This window comes from Neolamprologus brichardi, chromosome 11, assembly GCF_056152115.1.
Source record: "Neolamprologus brichardi isolate AB-2024 chromosome 11, ASM5615211v1, whole genome shotgun sequence".
In the NCBI taxonomy this organism is placed as follows: domain Eukaryota; kingdom Metazoa; phylum Chordata; class Actinopteri; order Cichliformes; family Cichlidae; genus Neolamprologus; species Neolamprologus brichardi.
The window spans coordinates 7,908,379-7,920,852 of record NC_142114.1 but is presented as its reverse complement, the minus strand read 5'-3'; the positions used below and the strand labels follow the sequence as shown (position 1 = coordinate 7,920,852).

General features: G+C 37.9%; 1 protein-coding gene across 5 annotated transcripts in view; it reads left to right on the top strand.

The window, feature by feature from the left end:
* ulk4 (unc-51 like kinase 4) overlaps positions 1–12,474 on the top strand; it is an 84,905-nt gene that overhangs the window by 44,908 nt on the left and 27,523 nt on the right. For all 5 annotated transcript variants that reach the window (XR_437056.3, XR_437057.3, XM_006794903.2 and 2 more), the window contains exons 22-29: positions 1,064–1,197; positions 1,614–1,735; positions 2,038–2,094; positions 2,508–2,559; positions 3,092–3,186; positions 5,764–5,815; positions 7,781–7,970; positions 8,903–8,995. Coding sequence is in view for 3 of the 5 variants with exons in the window: in XM_006794903.2 (XP_006794966.2) it covers positions 1,064–1,197; positions 1,614–1,735; positions 2,038–2,094; positions 2,508–2,559; positions 3,092–3,186; positions 5,764–5,815; positions 7,781–7,970; positions 8,903–8,995 (795 nt within the window). In the remaining 2 variants the exon portion in view is untranslated. The remainder of the gene's footprint in view (positions 1–1,063; positions 1,198–1,613; positions 1,736–2,037; positions 2,095–2,507; positions 2,560–3,091; positions 3,187–5,763; positions 5,816–7,780; positions 7,971–8,902; positions 8,996–12,474) is intronic.

Below are 12,474 nucleotides of genomic sequence, written 5' to 3'. Positions count from 1 at the left end.
ATCTGTGTATTTTTATCATTTTGGTTTATTTCTTCTTTACTGTGCATCACCAGTCCTAGTTCTCCATTATAATTGTTAAATGTGAGACTTAAAAATGCTATTAACACTTTGTTGTTATTAATGGTTTAGTTTTGTACAACAAGAATAACCCTGTGCAGATAAAATAATATATAGATTTTTTTAATGACATTACATAATGACAATGACATTGACAGTAAGAAAAATTCAGTTAAAACAAAATTAGAATAATGATATAAAAATAGGATTGCATTAACATGTCTGCTTCTTTCAGAGATTTAACTTTGGCCGTACCAACCAGGCTAAAATTTATATAAAATTTATATAAATAATTAAACTTAATAAGTAATCTGAAGGTCTTTCTCAGTTGCCAGGCTCAAGGTTGCAATGCTTTGCACTAAACAAAAATAATGTAACAATAAATGAAGTAAATAATCTCAAGAAATGCACTGGACAACAGGTTAACAGTTAAGTATTTCTTGTTCTATATAGTTGTAAACCATGGATGATCATCTTTTATGGAACAACGTGAGAAAAAAAATGCAGAATTTGTAATCCACCGGTCCCCTGCATCATTGCTACTCTAAAGCTTCGAACCCCTCTGAATTTCTCCATTTATTTTCTGTTTATTTTCTCTGTGTGTGTGTGTGTGTGTGTGTGTGTGTGTGCGTGCGTGAGATGATATACATAAGCATGTACTTATGTGCTGGTAATGAATATGAGTTAGTGGTGGTAACCTTCTCTCCCTGCTCAGAATTTGTAAAGAGAAAATTATTGATTACTGTTGAGTACATACACTCTGATGAGAATAAATATGTTCTTAAATTGTGTGTGTCATGGACTTCTTGCCCCCTTATTTTGTACCCTATCAAAATTTTACTGCTGTGCATTGATTATCATGTTCTTGTTAATGGGTCTGTCTCACTTAATCATGCTGCTGAACAACTAACAATGTATGGAGCAGACGAAACACTGGTAACCATTAAACACACTTGATGTATCTGCAATGTTACATAGAGGGCTGAAAATATTTCTTTCTGTCTAGACTTGTGATATACCTGGAGAGAGACCTCCGCAAAGCCACGCCTCTCAGAGAGAACCCCAGCCAATCAGGATACTTGTCTCAGTGTCTCGATTTACTGATTGCATATCTGAGCAGCACCGCACCAGTGATTATGGGTACACACACAAATACACACACTACTGTATGATTATCCATCTGCCATTTGTGTTTTCACCTCCATGTGTACAGAAATTTGTAAATCAGTTCATTTGACATGTTGATTTTTTTTGATTTCCCTTAGCATTACTACATCTGAGAATTTTTTTAAAATCTGACATCTACAAAACTCTTCATTCATTGTCAGGTTACTATGGAAACTTTATTTGTTTCTGGTTCTTGTGCTAGAAGAAAAAATGTGATACTTGGGAAAAATAGACGCATATATTTGTAGGGTTTAAGATGCAAGAGAAATTTACCAGTACATAACATAATATAGTATATGATATATAATCTTAATGAAGATAGATGATAGCCACCTTCTTAAATTCCTTCTCATCTGTTTGCGACTCCTTGCCTTGTCTCCTTCCTTTAGAGGATGTTCTGTGTGCCCTCAGAGGTGTGATTGGGAGAAGACACCCAACTACTGCTCAAAGTAAACAACTCAAACAAACTTTGCCTACTTTGTCCATAGTGCTGGACCTTGTTTCATCCCAGGTAAATGGAGCAAAATTACTTCTCCACAGTGTTTGGTTTTAAAACCTTTAGCAGTTTCTCACATGGATTTTCTCATAAATGACAAACAGCAGTTCTTATTTTTGAACACAGAGTTTTCATTTATTTAGTACATGGCACTAAAAGAAAAGTCAGGAGACTTTCCAAAATAGTCACATTAAATAATAAAAACGAGGCAGACCTAAATCATCACCTCCCTCCCTTCTTGTTTTGTAACACTCTCAGTTGTCACCTGATCACATTATCTTGACTTACCTTTATAAAATGTGTCTGTCTCCTCACAGGTCTTTAGATCTCACATTGTAGCAGGACAGTTTCTAGCTCAAATTGGGTTGCTGTTGGTAAGTGTTTGGTAACCAGTCATAAATTGACACATTATCTGTCTCCACATGCTAAAGGCAAATAATAAAACTAACAGATAGGGTGGACTAGGATATTTGTAATTTCAAATGTTAAAGTGAAGTGAAGTTTTTAGTTGATCACATTTTGTTGCTCTAACATGGAGACATGTTGATTGTATATATTTTTTCAATTATAGAATAAATGAAATTAACCTAAATTATTTTAAAGGCAGTAGTGTAGTTACAGTTTTACAAATTGTTGAGACTGGTGGTGCCTTTCTCTCTTACTGTCAGTACTGAAATTCTTAAAACATCTCTGACATTCACACAACTAACTTTTTATAAGGAAAACTTTGAATGTTTGACAGTTTCAAAGCAAAACTCACATCAAGTTTTTAAATATCTCTTGACAGAACTTCATTGCCTCAGTAGAGTCCAATGAAACAAATCTGGCTAGTGCTATGGGTGAGTATCTTTACAGGTATGAATACTTTATCACTGGATATCAACCTCTGCCATATCTGCAGTAGTATTCCCTTTTCACATGATTAGTCTGTGGTACTGTGATTCTACAGAGCTTCATGTACTGCATTGTTTGTTAAAGTTGCACAGTGTGTTTGCTTAACTTGTCAGGTTAAATGAAGGATAAAAGAATAAATAACGTAGTTAAAATGATTATTATATATTCGAGCCTATCTTACAAGTCAATATTGAATTGTATTGACATGGAGACGGTAAGGAGAGAGACAGATACAGCACTTGAAGACAGCTATGACACTGAATTACAAATGCCTGCCAACAAGGCCAAGCTGCAGTGTGGGCTCAGCCACTCTTCAAGCACCTGAATCAAGTGCTGTGATAAAGCGCCGTGCTCAAAGGCCATGTTATCAGCAAATCACAAACAGAATATATGACTATCCTTAAAAGGTATTCAGTTACGGGTCAGTTTTTATTGAGAACATGAGTATTTGTATTATTATGTTTGATTCTTCTTTAGGTACAGCAATATGTGAAGATTTAATTAGAACATCTCTGTCTATCGTGGAAGTACTGAGCCAGCACCATGCACTCATCAGTCCATATCATAGTGATGTAAGTATCTGTGGAAGAAAATATGCAACTCTATATCCCATTAAATGAATGGTTGAGTGTGCATTTGTTGTAGGTTTTTGACTGGCTACCTGTCTGACTGACTGGCTGTCTGCTGATAGTTTAGTACACCAATATAGGACAGGTATCTTGTGATATTCAACAAATGTCAGTACATTTCCTCTGACGGGACGTTGGAGACAACCTGTCATCATCCTGTTATTCTGTATTTCTGCAACTGTCAGATTTTCAGCATCGATTTTCCCCTTCTCTCATTTAGAAAAAAACGTAATATGCAAGTTGCTTTGCTAGGATAGAATGAATTTCTGTAGACTTTGTCAATAATATGAATTGGACTGTGGTATTGTTTACTGTGTGTCTTCCAGTCTACTAAACCTGTCTATTAGTGATCATAGGACAGAGGACTATTAGGAGAGACACTAATCAACTATTGAACCAACAGACCTCCTGTGTGTGTGTGTGAGTGTGTGTGTGTGTGTGTGTGTGAGTGTGAGTGAAAGAGAGAGAGAGATGTTGATGGGATGGGACAATGAGATTGTGTTTAATGACTATTGACGTATGGAAGTGGAAAACAGCAGCAGGAAGCTAACACGATGGAGAGAGAGAAAAAAAGAAAAGACTTGAGGAACTGGGGATAGGAGCAAAAAGCAAGGCTGTGGATACTGATAGTCAATAACACAGGAAGACACTTTAATTACCCACAGCCAACTCAGATTAGCTTTAATTGTCCTCTGGACAAGGACACGCTCATTTTTGACTTTGTTTACGTTTCTAATTTCTTGTCACAGTTTGAAGCTAGTTTGCAGTTAGTTTTGCCTCCACAACTGCTCTTTTGTTAAAACAGATTTTATGTGATGTGGAAAATGACATTTTAAATTGCTGTGCAGACCTTTAAAAAACTCTCATACCATAACTGAGTACTGTTTGAAAATACTTTGTCAATGGGAATGATGTTTTGCCTTGAATGTGCATTTGAAAGATCACTTCATTACTTTTTGGGTTTGTTAGAGTGTTTAAAAATTATTAGAAAAATACTAAAAGACTGCAACATAATTTTAAAATACATTTTAAATAGCTACACAACACACAGCTGTACAGCAGCGGTCCCCAACCTTTTTTGCGCCATGGACCGGTTTATGCCCGACAATATTTTCACGGACTGGCCTTTAAGGTGTCGCGGATAAATACAAGAAAATAAAACTAGTACCGGTACCGAAAAAAAGAAGATTTATTCATAACACACGTGAAAAGACCCAGGAAAACCGAGTTAACGATAAAAACGATAACAAAATAACGCTGAAAACCGATAAAAACCCTGAAAACCATACATTTCACACCTGAGCCTCAACTCTCGCGGCCCGGTACCAAACGACTCACAGACCGGTACCGGTCCGAGGCCCAGGGGTTGGGGACCGCTGCTGTACAGTACACAGCAGTTAGTAGCAATCAGGTACAATTGTTGTTGAAACCAGCTGTTGTTTTATAACAAGGTAAGTTCTTAAAAAAGTTAACTCAACACTGATTTTTTTTAGTCATGTTCAAATGCAAATTAGACACTTTAATTACTTTGGATATTTATATTATACAACAAATTATTCTTTAGTTACTGTTGGAGTGATGAGATTTCTTTCTGCACCACTAAAAAAGCAGCTAGGAGAAAGACAGGAAAACGGACAAATGTGAACAAGAAAGGCTTTCATAAATACGAAGAACGCACTGCCCATAGTTACAGAGTTCAGAGAGAATGCACCCAGATCTGCACGTCTCAACACACACACACACACACACACACAAACACACACACACACACACACACACGGCTCCATGCAGTCTTTTGATGGTTGTGATAGTAATACACCAACCATTAAGTGGTGGACAACATCCTTTGTAGTTTTTTTTCTTGTGGCTTTCAATGTAATGACCTCACACATCCTCACTCAGCATTAGTGGTGTTTCTATGGTAATATTAGTAATCATGCAAATTCACGCAATACAGATTCATACCTAAATAAGAGCTTTGACAGTTGTGAAAATACGCGTGCGTGTCTGTGTGTTTGTTTGTTTGATCAAAGAAACCATTCAGCAGTGCATTTCCATAGTAATTTGATCCTCTGTGACAGTGGTCTGTGGTTGATGCTCACAGAATTAATATAGTACAGCGTCTCCTGTTCATTTTTATCTAAAAATATAGACTCTGCTTTTAGAGATGTTATACAGAATATTAACTCTATAGCTGTTTAGAGGACACCATGATTATGTTTATAAATACCCTCATTTGCCTCAAATTAGAATATATGGGACATTACTGAACTAATATTTACACCTTGTTCTTAAAAGCCGTCAGCACAGGAGTGGATTTTTATTTCACTTCAGTGTTTTAACCTGAGTTGTCTCACATCCATGACATCATTTGTAGCTGAACTTGTGAAACACTAGATTATAACAGATTTTTCTAGCTTGTTACAGGTTTAATACTAAAACCAACTTGCTTCTTTGGTGACCAGGATCAAATACAGTATCATATAACATTTTTTGTTTGTTTGTTAATGTCTCTTGAAGGTCGTGGATGCCATCCTGCCTCCTCTGACAACAATGGCTTTCAGCAAAAATGGTATGAATGGTGGGGTCAGTTTTTTGAGGAAAGAGAGTGTGAAGGAGAGAAGATGAAGGAAGAATTGTTAATGTCAGAGTGAGAGAGAAAGAAATGGCAAATGGGGAAAGAGGCAGAGTGGGTTCAGAAGCCTGATGGCTGGGGACCTTTAGTTCCTGTCACAGGCAGTGATTTTCTTCTTGTTTCCTGTTTGTTAGGGTTCTAATAATTCTCCAAAGAGATATGGTAAATGGTAAATGGCCTGTATTTGTATAGCGCTTTTACTAGTCCCGCCTAGGGACCCCAAAGCGCTTTTACACGTCCAGTCATCCACCCATTCACTCTCACATTCACACACTGGTGGAGGCAAGCTACAGTTGTAGCCACAGCTGCCCTGGGGCAGACTGACAGAAGCGAGGCTGCCATATCGCGCCATCGGCCCTTCTGGCCAACACCAGTAGGCGGTAGGTGAAGTGTCTTGCCCAAGGACACAACGACCGAGACTGTCCGAGCCGGGGCTCGAACCGGCAACCTTCCGATTACAAGGCGAACTCCCAACTCTTGAGCCACGATCGCCACAAGAGATGAGATCATGAAGAAAAAGTTCACTACTTACCTAAACAATCTGAAAATATTACAGCATTTAACAAACTAGCATACTGCCAGCTCCCTTGCGATACAGGTAGATAAAACTGCAATACAGCATTGCTTATGTTTGTACCACAACTGAGCGAAATGCCAAAAAGTAATCTTTAAAAAAATATAGGTATCTGCATTTATTAATTACCATATCACCAATACAATAATAACAGCTTCTTTTGGGTTTTGGAACCTGATTGAGTTATTACAGTTTTGACTTTATGGTCAGTATGCAAAAGAGTCAGCTGTCAGGGTAAAAGGTTTTTTGTTAGCCATTATAATGGTGCTACTTGTTGTCTTGTTGAAGCTCAAAATATTTTGTCCCCATGTGGGGCTTTTGTTGTTTTTCCAAGCTTGTTGGTACTCTTATATATAGTACATATGTGTGCTGTCTAATGTTTCTTATAGTGTCGTGTGAAAAACAACAACAACTGACTCAAAGGCTTGTAGAACCACCTTTAGCAGCACTAACTTGCAGCAATCGTTTTCTGTATGACTTTTTCATTCTCTGCCATTCTTATGGAGGAATAAGGTTGAGGTCTGGACTTTGACTGAGCCACTTCAACTCTTTTTCAGCCACTGTTGTATATTTGCTGCTGTGCTTGAGATCGTTGTCCTGTTGCATAACGTAGTTTCAGCCAAACTTCATCTATCAGACACACGGCCTTCCATTTGACTTAATAATTTGGTATGATAAAATACTTTAGTATAAGGAGGAGTTCGTGGTTGACCCAATGATTGCAGGGTGCCAAAGTCCTATTGCTGCAAAACTGAGGCCTGTAGAGTCAGAGATTTAGGTCTTAGATTTTTCCTTAGACTATGTTCATTCTTTAATCCTTAATCTAAAGTTTTGTGACATCCTAAAGTTTCAAATGCCATTCATCAAATTCATTCAGAATTATTTATGCATATTATTGTCACCTCAGAACCCATTGTCCCCTTTCATTTATGGAAGTAAATCATGTGACATATACTTGTCCAACTAACACTAACTACCCCGACCCCCAACACACACTAATCTAATCTAATTGACATAATACTTTCCCTAGCTGCTTACCCTAACCATCAAAAATGAACCCTTAGCCTACACCTAACCATAACATAATTGTAACACTAAAACCACATTTTGAGTTTCAAAAATGCCTTCAAACTTGTGGAGACTTGGATTTTGTCCCAATAAGGGCTGTTGGTCTCCACAAGTATAGTAAACTTGCAATTATTGGTCCCCACAAAGATATGTAAACATGGTACACACACACACACACACACACACACACACACACACACACAGTATTCTAAACACTTAGTCCTAATAATACTCTCTCTTCCTGTGTTTGTGTGGTGCAGTGGAGTGGTCTGTGTTTGTTTTGAGGGTGTTGTCTGAACTCAGTCTAATCCTGCTGGTCCAAGATGGTGTTGATACTGAGGTAAAAGAGGAAAGGACAGAGGAAAATAAAGAGAGAAATGAGAAGGAAGGAAAGGCGGCAGAGGAAAGAGGGGCTGGACTCTTGTGTATCACTGAATCTCTCCTTTCAAGGTTGGTCTGGTTTATTCTAAGTGCAGCTTCAGTGTTTCTAGATTCCTTCTGTATTTGCTGTCTGAACAGATACTTTCCCCTTGGATGACATTTTTAAAATCACTACAGCTTAACCAAAATAATGACAGACTGCCAGTTTAAATGATAGATATAATAATATGTAATATACAATACTAAAGTAATGTCTACCTACTCTTTTGTGCTAAGGTGTTTATGTTCACATTAAAGCAAAATTTCCCTTGACTATTTTACAACCAAGACAATAAGTCTGACCTAATCCTTACCCGACACAAGTAATTTACATAAACATAATATTATAATCAAAAGAGCTTCATTAGTGATGGTGCCAGGTTAAAGACAGCTCAGTTGCAACAGATGATTTCAGAGTTGATCTTTAAAAAGTCTGAGACTGAAGTATAGAAGTCTAACAATAAAGAATTGTTGTAATAGGGGTTTTTTTGAAGATGTATATCAGATATAAATGATATGGTGTGGATTTGTTGATATCAAACCTCTTCATAATATGTTGTAGTTTGTGAAATGCTTCTACAAATACAGAAAACTGGCAAGTGACTGTTCAATCTATGAAAAGGGGACAATGCATTTTACACAAGTCAAAGAATAGCTACACAGTACAAAAAAGATGCTTGTATGATAGCCTCACAGGTTACTGCTTGTTCACTTTTATTTCTACCAATATTTCTCCTCCTCAAAGTCAGTCCTTTCTTCCTCCCAGTTTCTCCCCTAGCTGCTTCTCTCTACGTTCTTTTCTCTGCTTCTCCTATTATAAGTCTAGTTCTCCCCTCCCCCTCTTCTTCACCCCTCTCTCCAGATCTGTTCTAGTTTACTCTCTCTTACTAATGATCAGAACACTGCATTAATTATTAACACTTCGAAAGCCAAATGTTGTACTCAGACATGTTTATGTCTAGGTACGAGACTCTTCTACGAGCACCGGAGCCTATACCCCTCCATGCACTCAAACTGTTGGTATCAATGACTGAACACAACAGTCAGACCTGCAGGTAATGTGAACACATCAGCCACACACACAATTAATCACAGACAAGAAAGACTGTTGAAGCATTGTGACCTTGCTAATATGAACTTTACTTGTAATCTTTATTAGGATAATGTTGTTTATGGGTAATATAGTAAAGAAAGTATTACAAAATACTCCTAGCATCCATTAAAATCCATTATCTGCTTCTCTATTTTTTTTTCCAAGACGCAGAATAGGTAGCGCGCAAGTATTTTGCAGTCCTAGCAGGTTCAGATACAAATATACACGGGCACATTTTAGGCACTCTGTAATGTTTTAATGCCAAGGCCATTCATTCCCAATTCAGCACTGTGAATCATTCACACACTGCGCACACACACACACACACACACACACACACACACAGATGAATGTTCACTGTCTTAAACACACACAAACACACTCCTCCGTATTATAAGCAATAATTTATTTGCCAACTCCAGAACACAGATATACACAAATGATTATTTGCTTGTTGTAGGTGATGCACATTCAGAGCTAATAGCAACAAAACCTTCACAGCTCCAGCACTGCTGGTGATCTGCATTCAATGACACCCTTTGAGCACCCTTAAAGGCGGCATTTTCTACATTAGTAATCAGTTTAGTGGCAGGCATAAGGTGCTGTATCAGCTGAGATGTGTAAAGACTTGACATGTTGTGCTGATATACCTTGGCACATTAGCTAGTCCAGAGAAGCTTTGCTTAAAAATGCGACACACGTTCTTTAAATATACGACACTAAGACAAAATTATTGCTCGCGTTGAAGTGAGATTCACTACTGCATAATGTGGAAGTAATTCACTATGCAGGAATTTAAAAAACATCGCTCAGAAAAGCAGTCATCTGACACCCAAATAAAAAGTGGTAATGATGTGTTGCTGTTGCACAGGAAATTTGCTGATTTCTTGTCTAGCCATGAGATGACTCACTTGTGTGTGCATGTTGTGTGTGTGCGTGCATGCATGCGTGCGTGCGTAAACACATGTGTGTGCACGATGATGTATGTGTGTTTGATAGATGTGCTTTGACAGCAGCTGTCAGTAAGTCTTGATTCTCTGGTCATCTGTCTTCTCTTCTCAGCTGTTGGCAGGGATAGAAAGTGTGGGTGAAAAGAGAGGAGGCAGAAAGATTGAGGAAGGGAAGTGGATAAAGGTGCCAGGAAAAGGATAGGAGGAGGAACTAGGAAAGAGAATCTTGGGAGAAAAGAAAATGTTGATGAGGCCAGAAGGGTTGAGAATAAAGGAGAAGTGTTAATTGGTTAGAAAGTATAATTAGATGTGTGTCACCTGGCTCAGAAGATAACTGGAGGAAAGAGCAGGGAAAAACTGTAAAACTATGTGCAGTTTACACTATGAGATACACATTTCAGCTCAGGAACACTATGTTGTAAACTGTAGTTGTTACTTCAACAATACTCTCAGTATTTTTAGATTTAGTTGACTCTGTGTAAGGCATGCTCTATTTTCAGTATTTTCAGTCATTCATATTGGTGGAACACAAATTGGACATGGACATGTACCTGGTCAAATGCTGCAGTTGATCCAGAGATTTACATTTAATCCTTCATCTTTAATCACTAAGTATTAATTTGGAACAATGATTAAGCCTCTGTTTTGTGGTTTCCTAATTTCCATCCCAGCTTCTTTCCACATTTTATCTTCTCCAGCAATAATAGTTCAACAAATCTCTAATCACTGCCAGTCACCTTCCATCTCTATCCATCCCATCCTCCTCTACTCCTAGAGTTTAAAGTTCGTCCTCACAGCTGAGTAGGCCCCTACTTCTCTTATCAGTAATATTACCCCATTTCGTCTCCATCCTTCTCTTCCACCACCTCTCCTCATCCCCCTTTTTCTTAGACACAAGTAGAGTGACGTGAACTTTTCAAATTGGTGTCAGGACTCTTTCCTCTACATCTGTTTTCGCGCTCACTCTTTTCCTTTGACATTATTAACAACATTTTACATTTTTTTTCTCTGCCTCCCTCGCTCTCATTCTCTCACCATCTCTAATTTATTAACATTAGTCCACATTTTTCTTTTTCTCTGTGCCCTTTCTCCACAACTTTCCCTCCATCACTGCGGTTATACAATCAGAAATTAAATTGCCTGGGTCTTGGTTAGATAAGTGTGGCTATGAAGCCAGCCGAGCAGTAATTAGATGGTAAATTGGGGACATTAACGTTGGGAAGGCAGCCTGCTGTCTCTCTCTCCATTATCACAGTCCAGACACACCTTCAAACAACTACATTTACTATGACCTTTAGCCGGAGAACCTCATGCTGTGTGGTTACATATGTGTTTGCCCATGGATTTTCAATTTCCTTTAAGGCATCTTTTCAGCATGCCTGTATGCCATATGTGTCGATGTGGTATTTTCACACATACCTATCAAGAAAGTAAAGAGGTAGTATTGTCATAGTTTAACAGTACTGGCTGTTTATAGATTTTATTTTGATAAGATTTTATATTTAAACAACTCATGTTTTCTGCCTGTTCTTTCCTTTTAATATGGACTCATAGACTCAGAGTCTATGAGTCTAAATCCATTATATCAAATTGCAGTAGTTAATTGGACACCAACATCTCTCTGTTCTATGTAAAGTGGATTCATTAACTGTTAACACAAAAGTGGCCATTTTCTCAGGCTAAAACGCTGTAATTGCCTCTAACAGCCTGTTTTACTGGTCTTACTCTCCACTGTAAATAAATGGGGAAAGAATGTCTTTTTTTAAGTTAGTTATTAGAAAAAAGTGCAATTTTCCTCTCTAGGCAAGTACTAATACATTATGGTATCAGATAATTTGTCAGTGCTGTTAATTATAAGCCCCTGACTGTAGCTATCTACTTCGTTGTATTTATCATCTCTTTATGTGCAAAAAGGTTTCATTTTGAATTTTGTTAGCTTTACAAAGCTGTGTAGCTGACATAAAGTATATAAAACTAGAGTAGAGCTGAGGTTAATAAGTGCATACTGTGGTATTTATTGCATTACCTCTAATGAAACAGCTGTTGAGTGAATGTGTGATGTGATGATGATGCAGTGCAGCATTGTCTCGTCTGTGTTTTCCTATTATAGGTTGTCTGTTGAACCCTGTTCATTGTATGCTGTTGCGCCCTGTGTCCTGATGAATGGCTGGTAGTTTAAAGGTGGTCCAGTTTATCATGTTGTGCTGGCCTGGCCTGTCCTTTCATCTCTGAGCCTATCACCTCTCTAATAGGAGGCCATCCATCACATCTACAAGCAAACAATCAGACCCAAACAATAACAAATGCACGCACACGCACACTTTAACACATGTCTAAAAGGTTGAACTGTACATTAAAATACATCACCATGGCAGGTAAAGAGAACCTACAACAGCAATTCATTACGTTCCTTAAATTCACATTTCTTCAAGATCCCTGCACCGGTAGTCAGTGATTGTCTTCATTAAAGATTATGGAGATTGAGTGACTG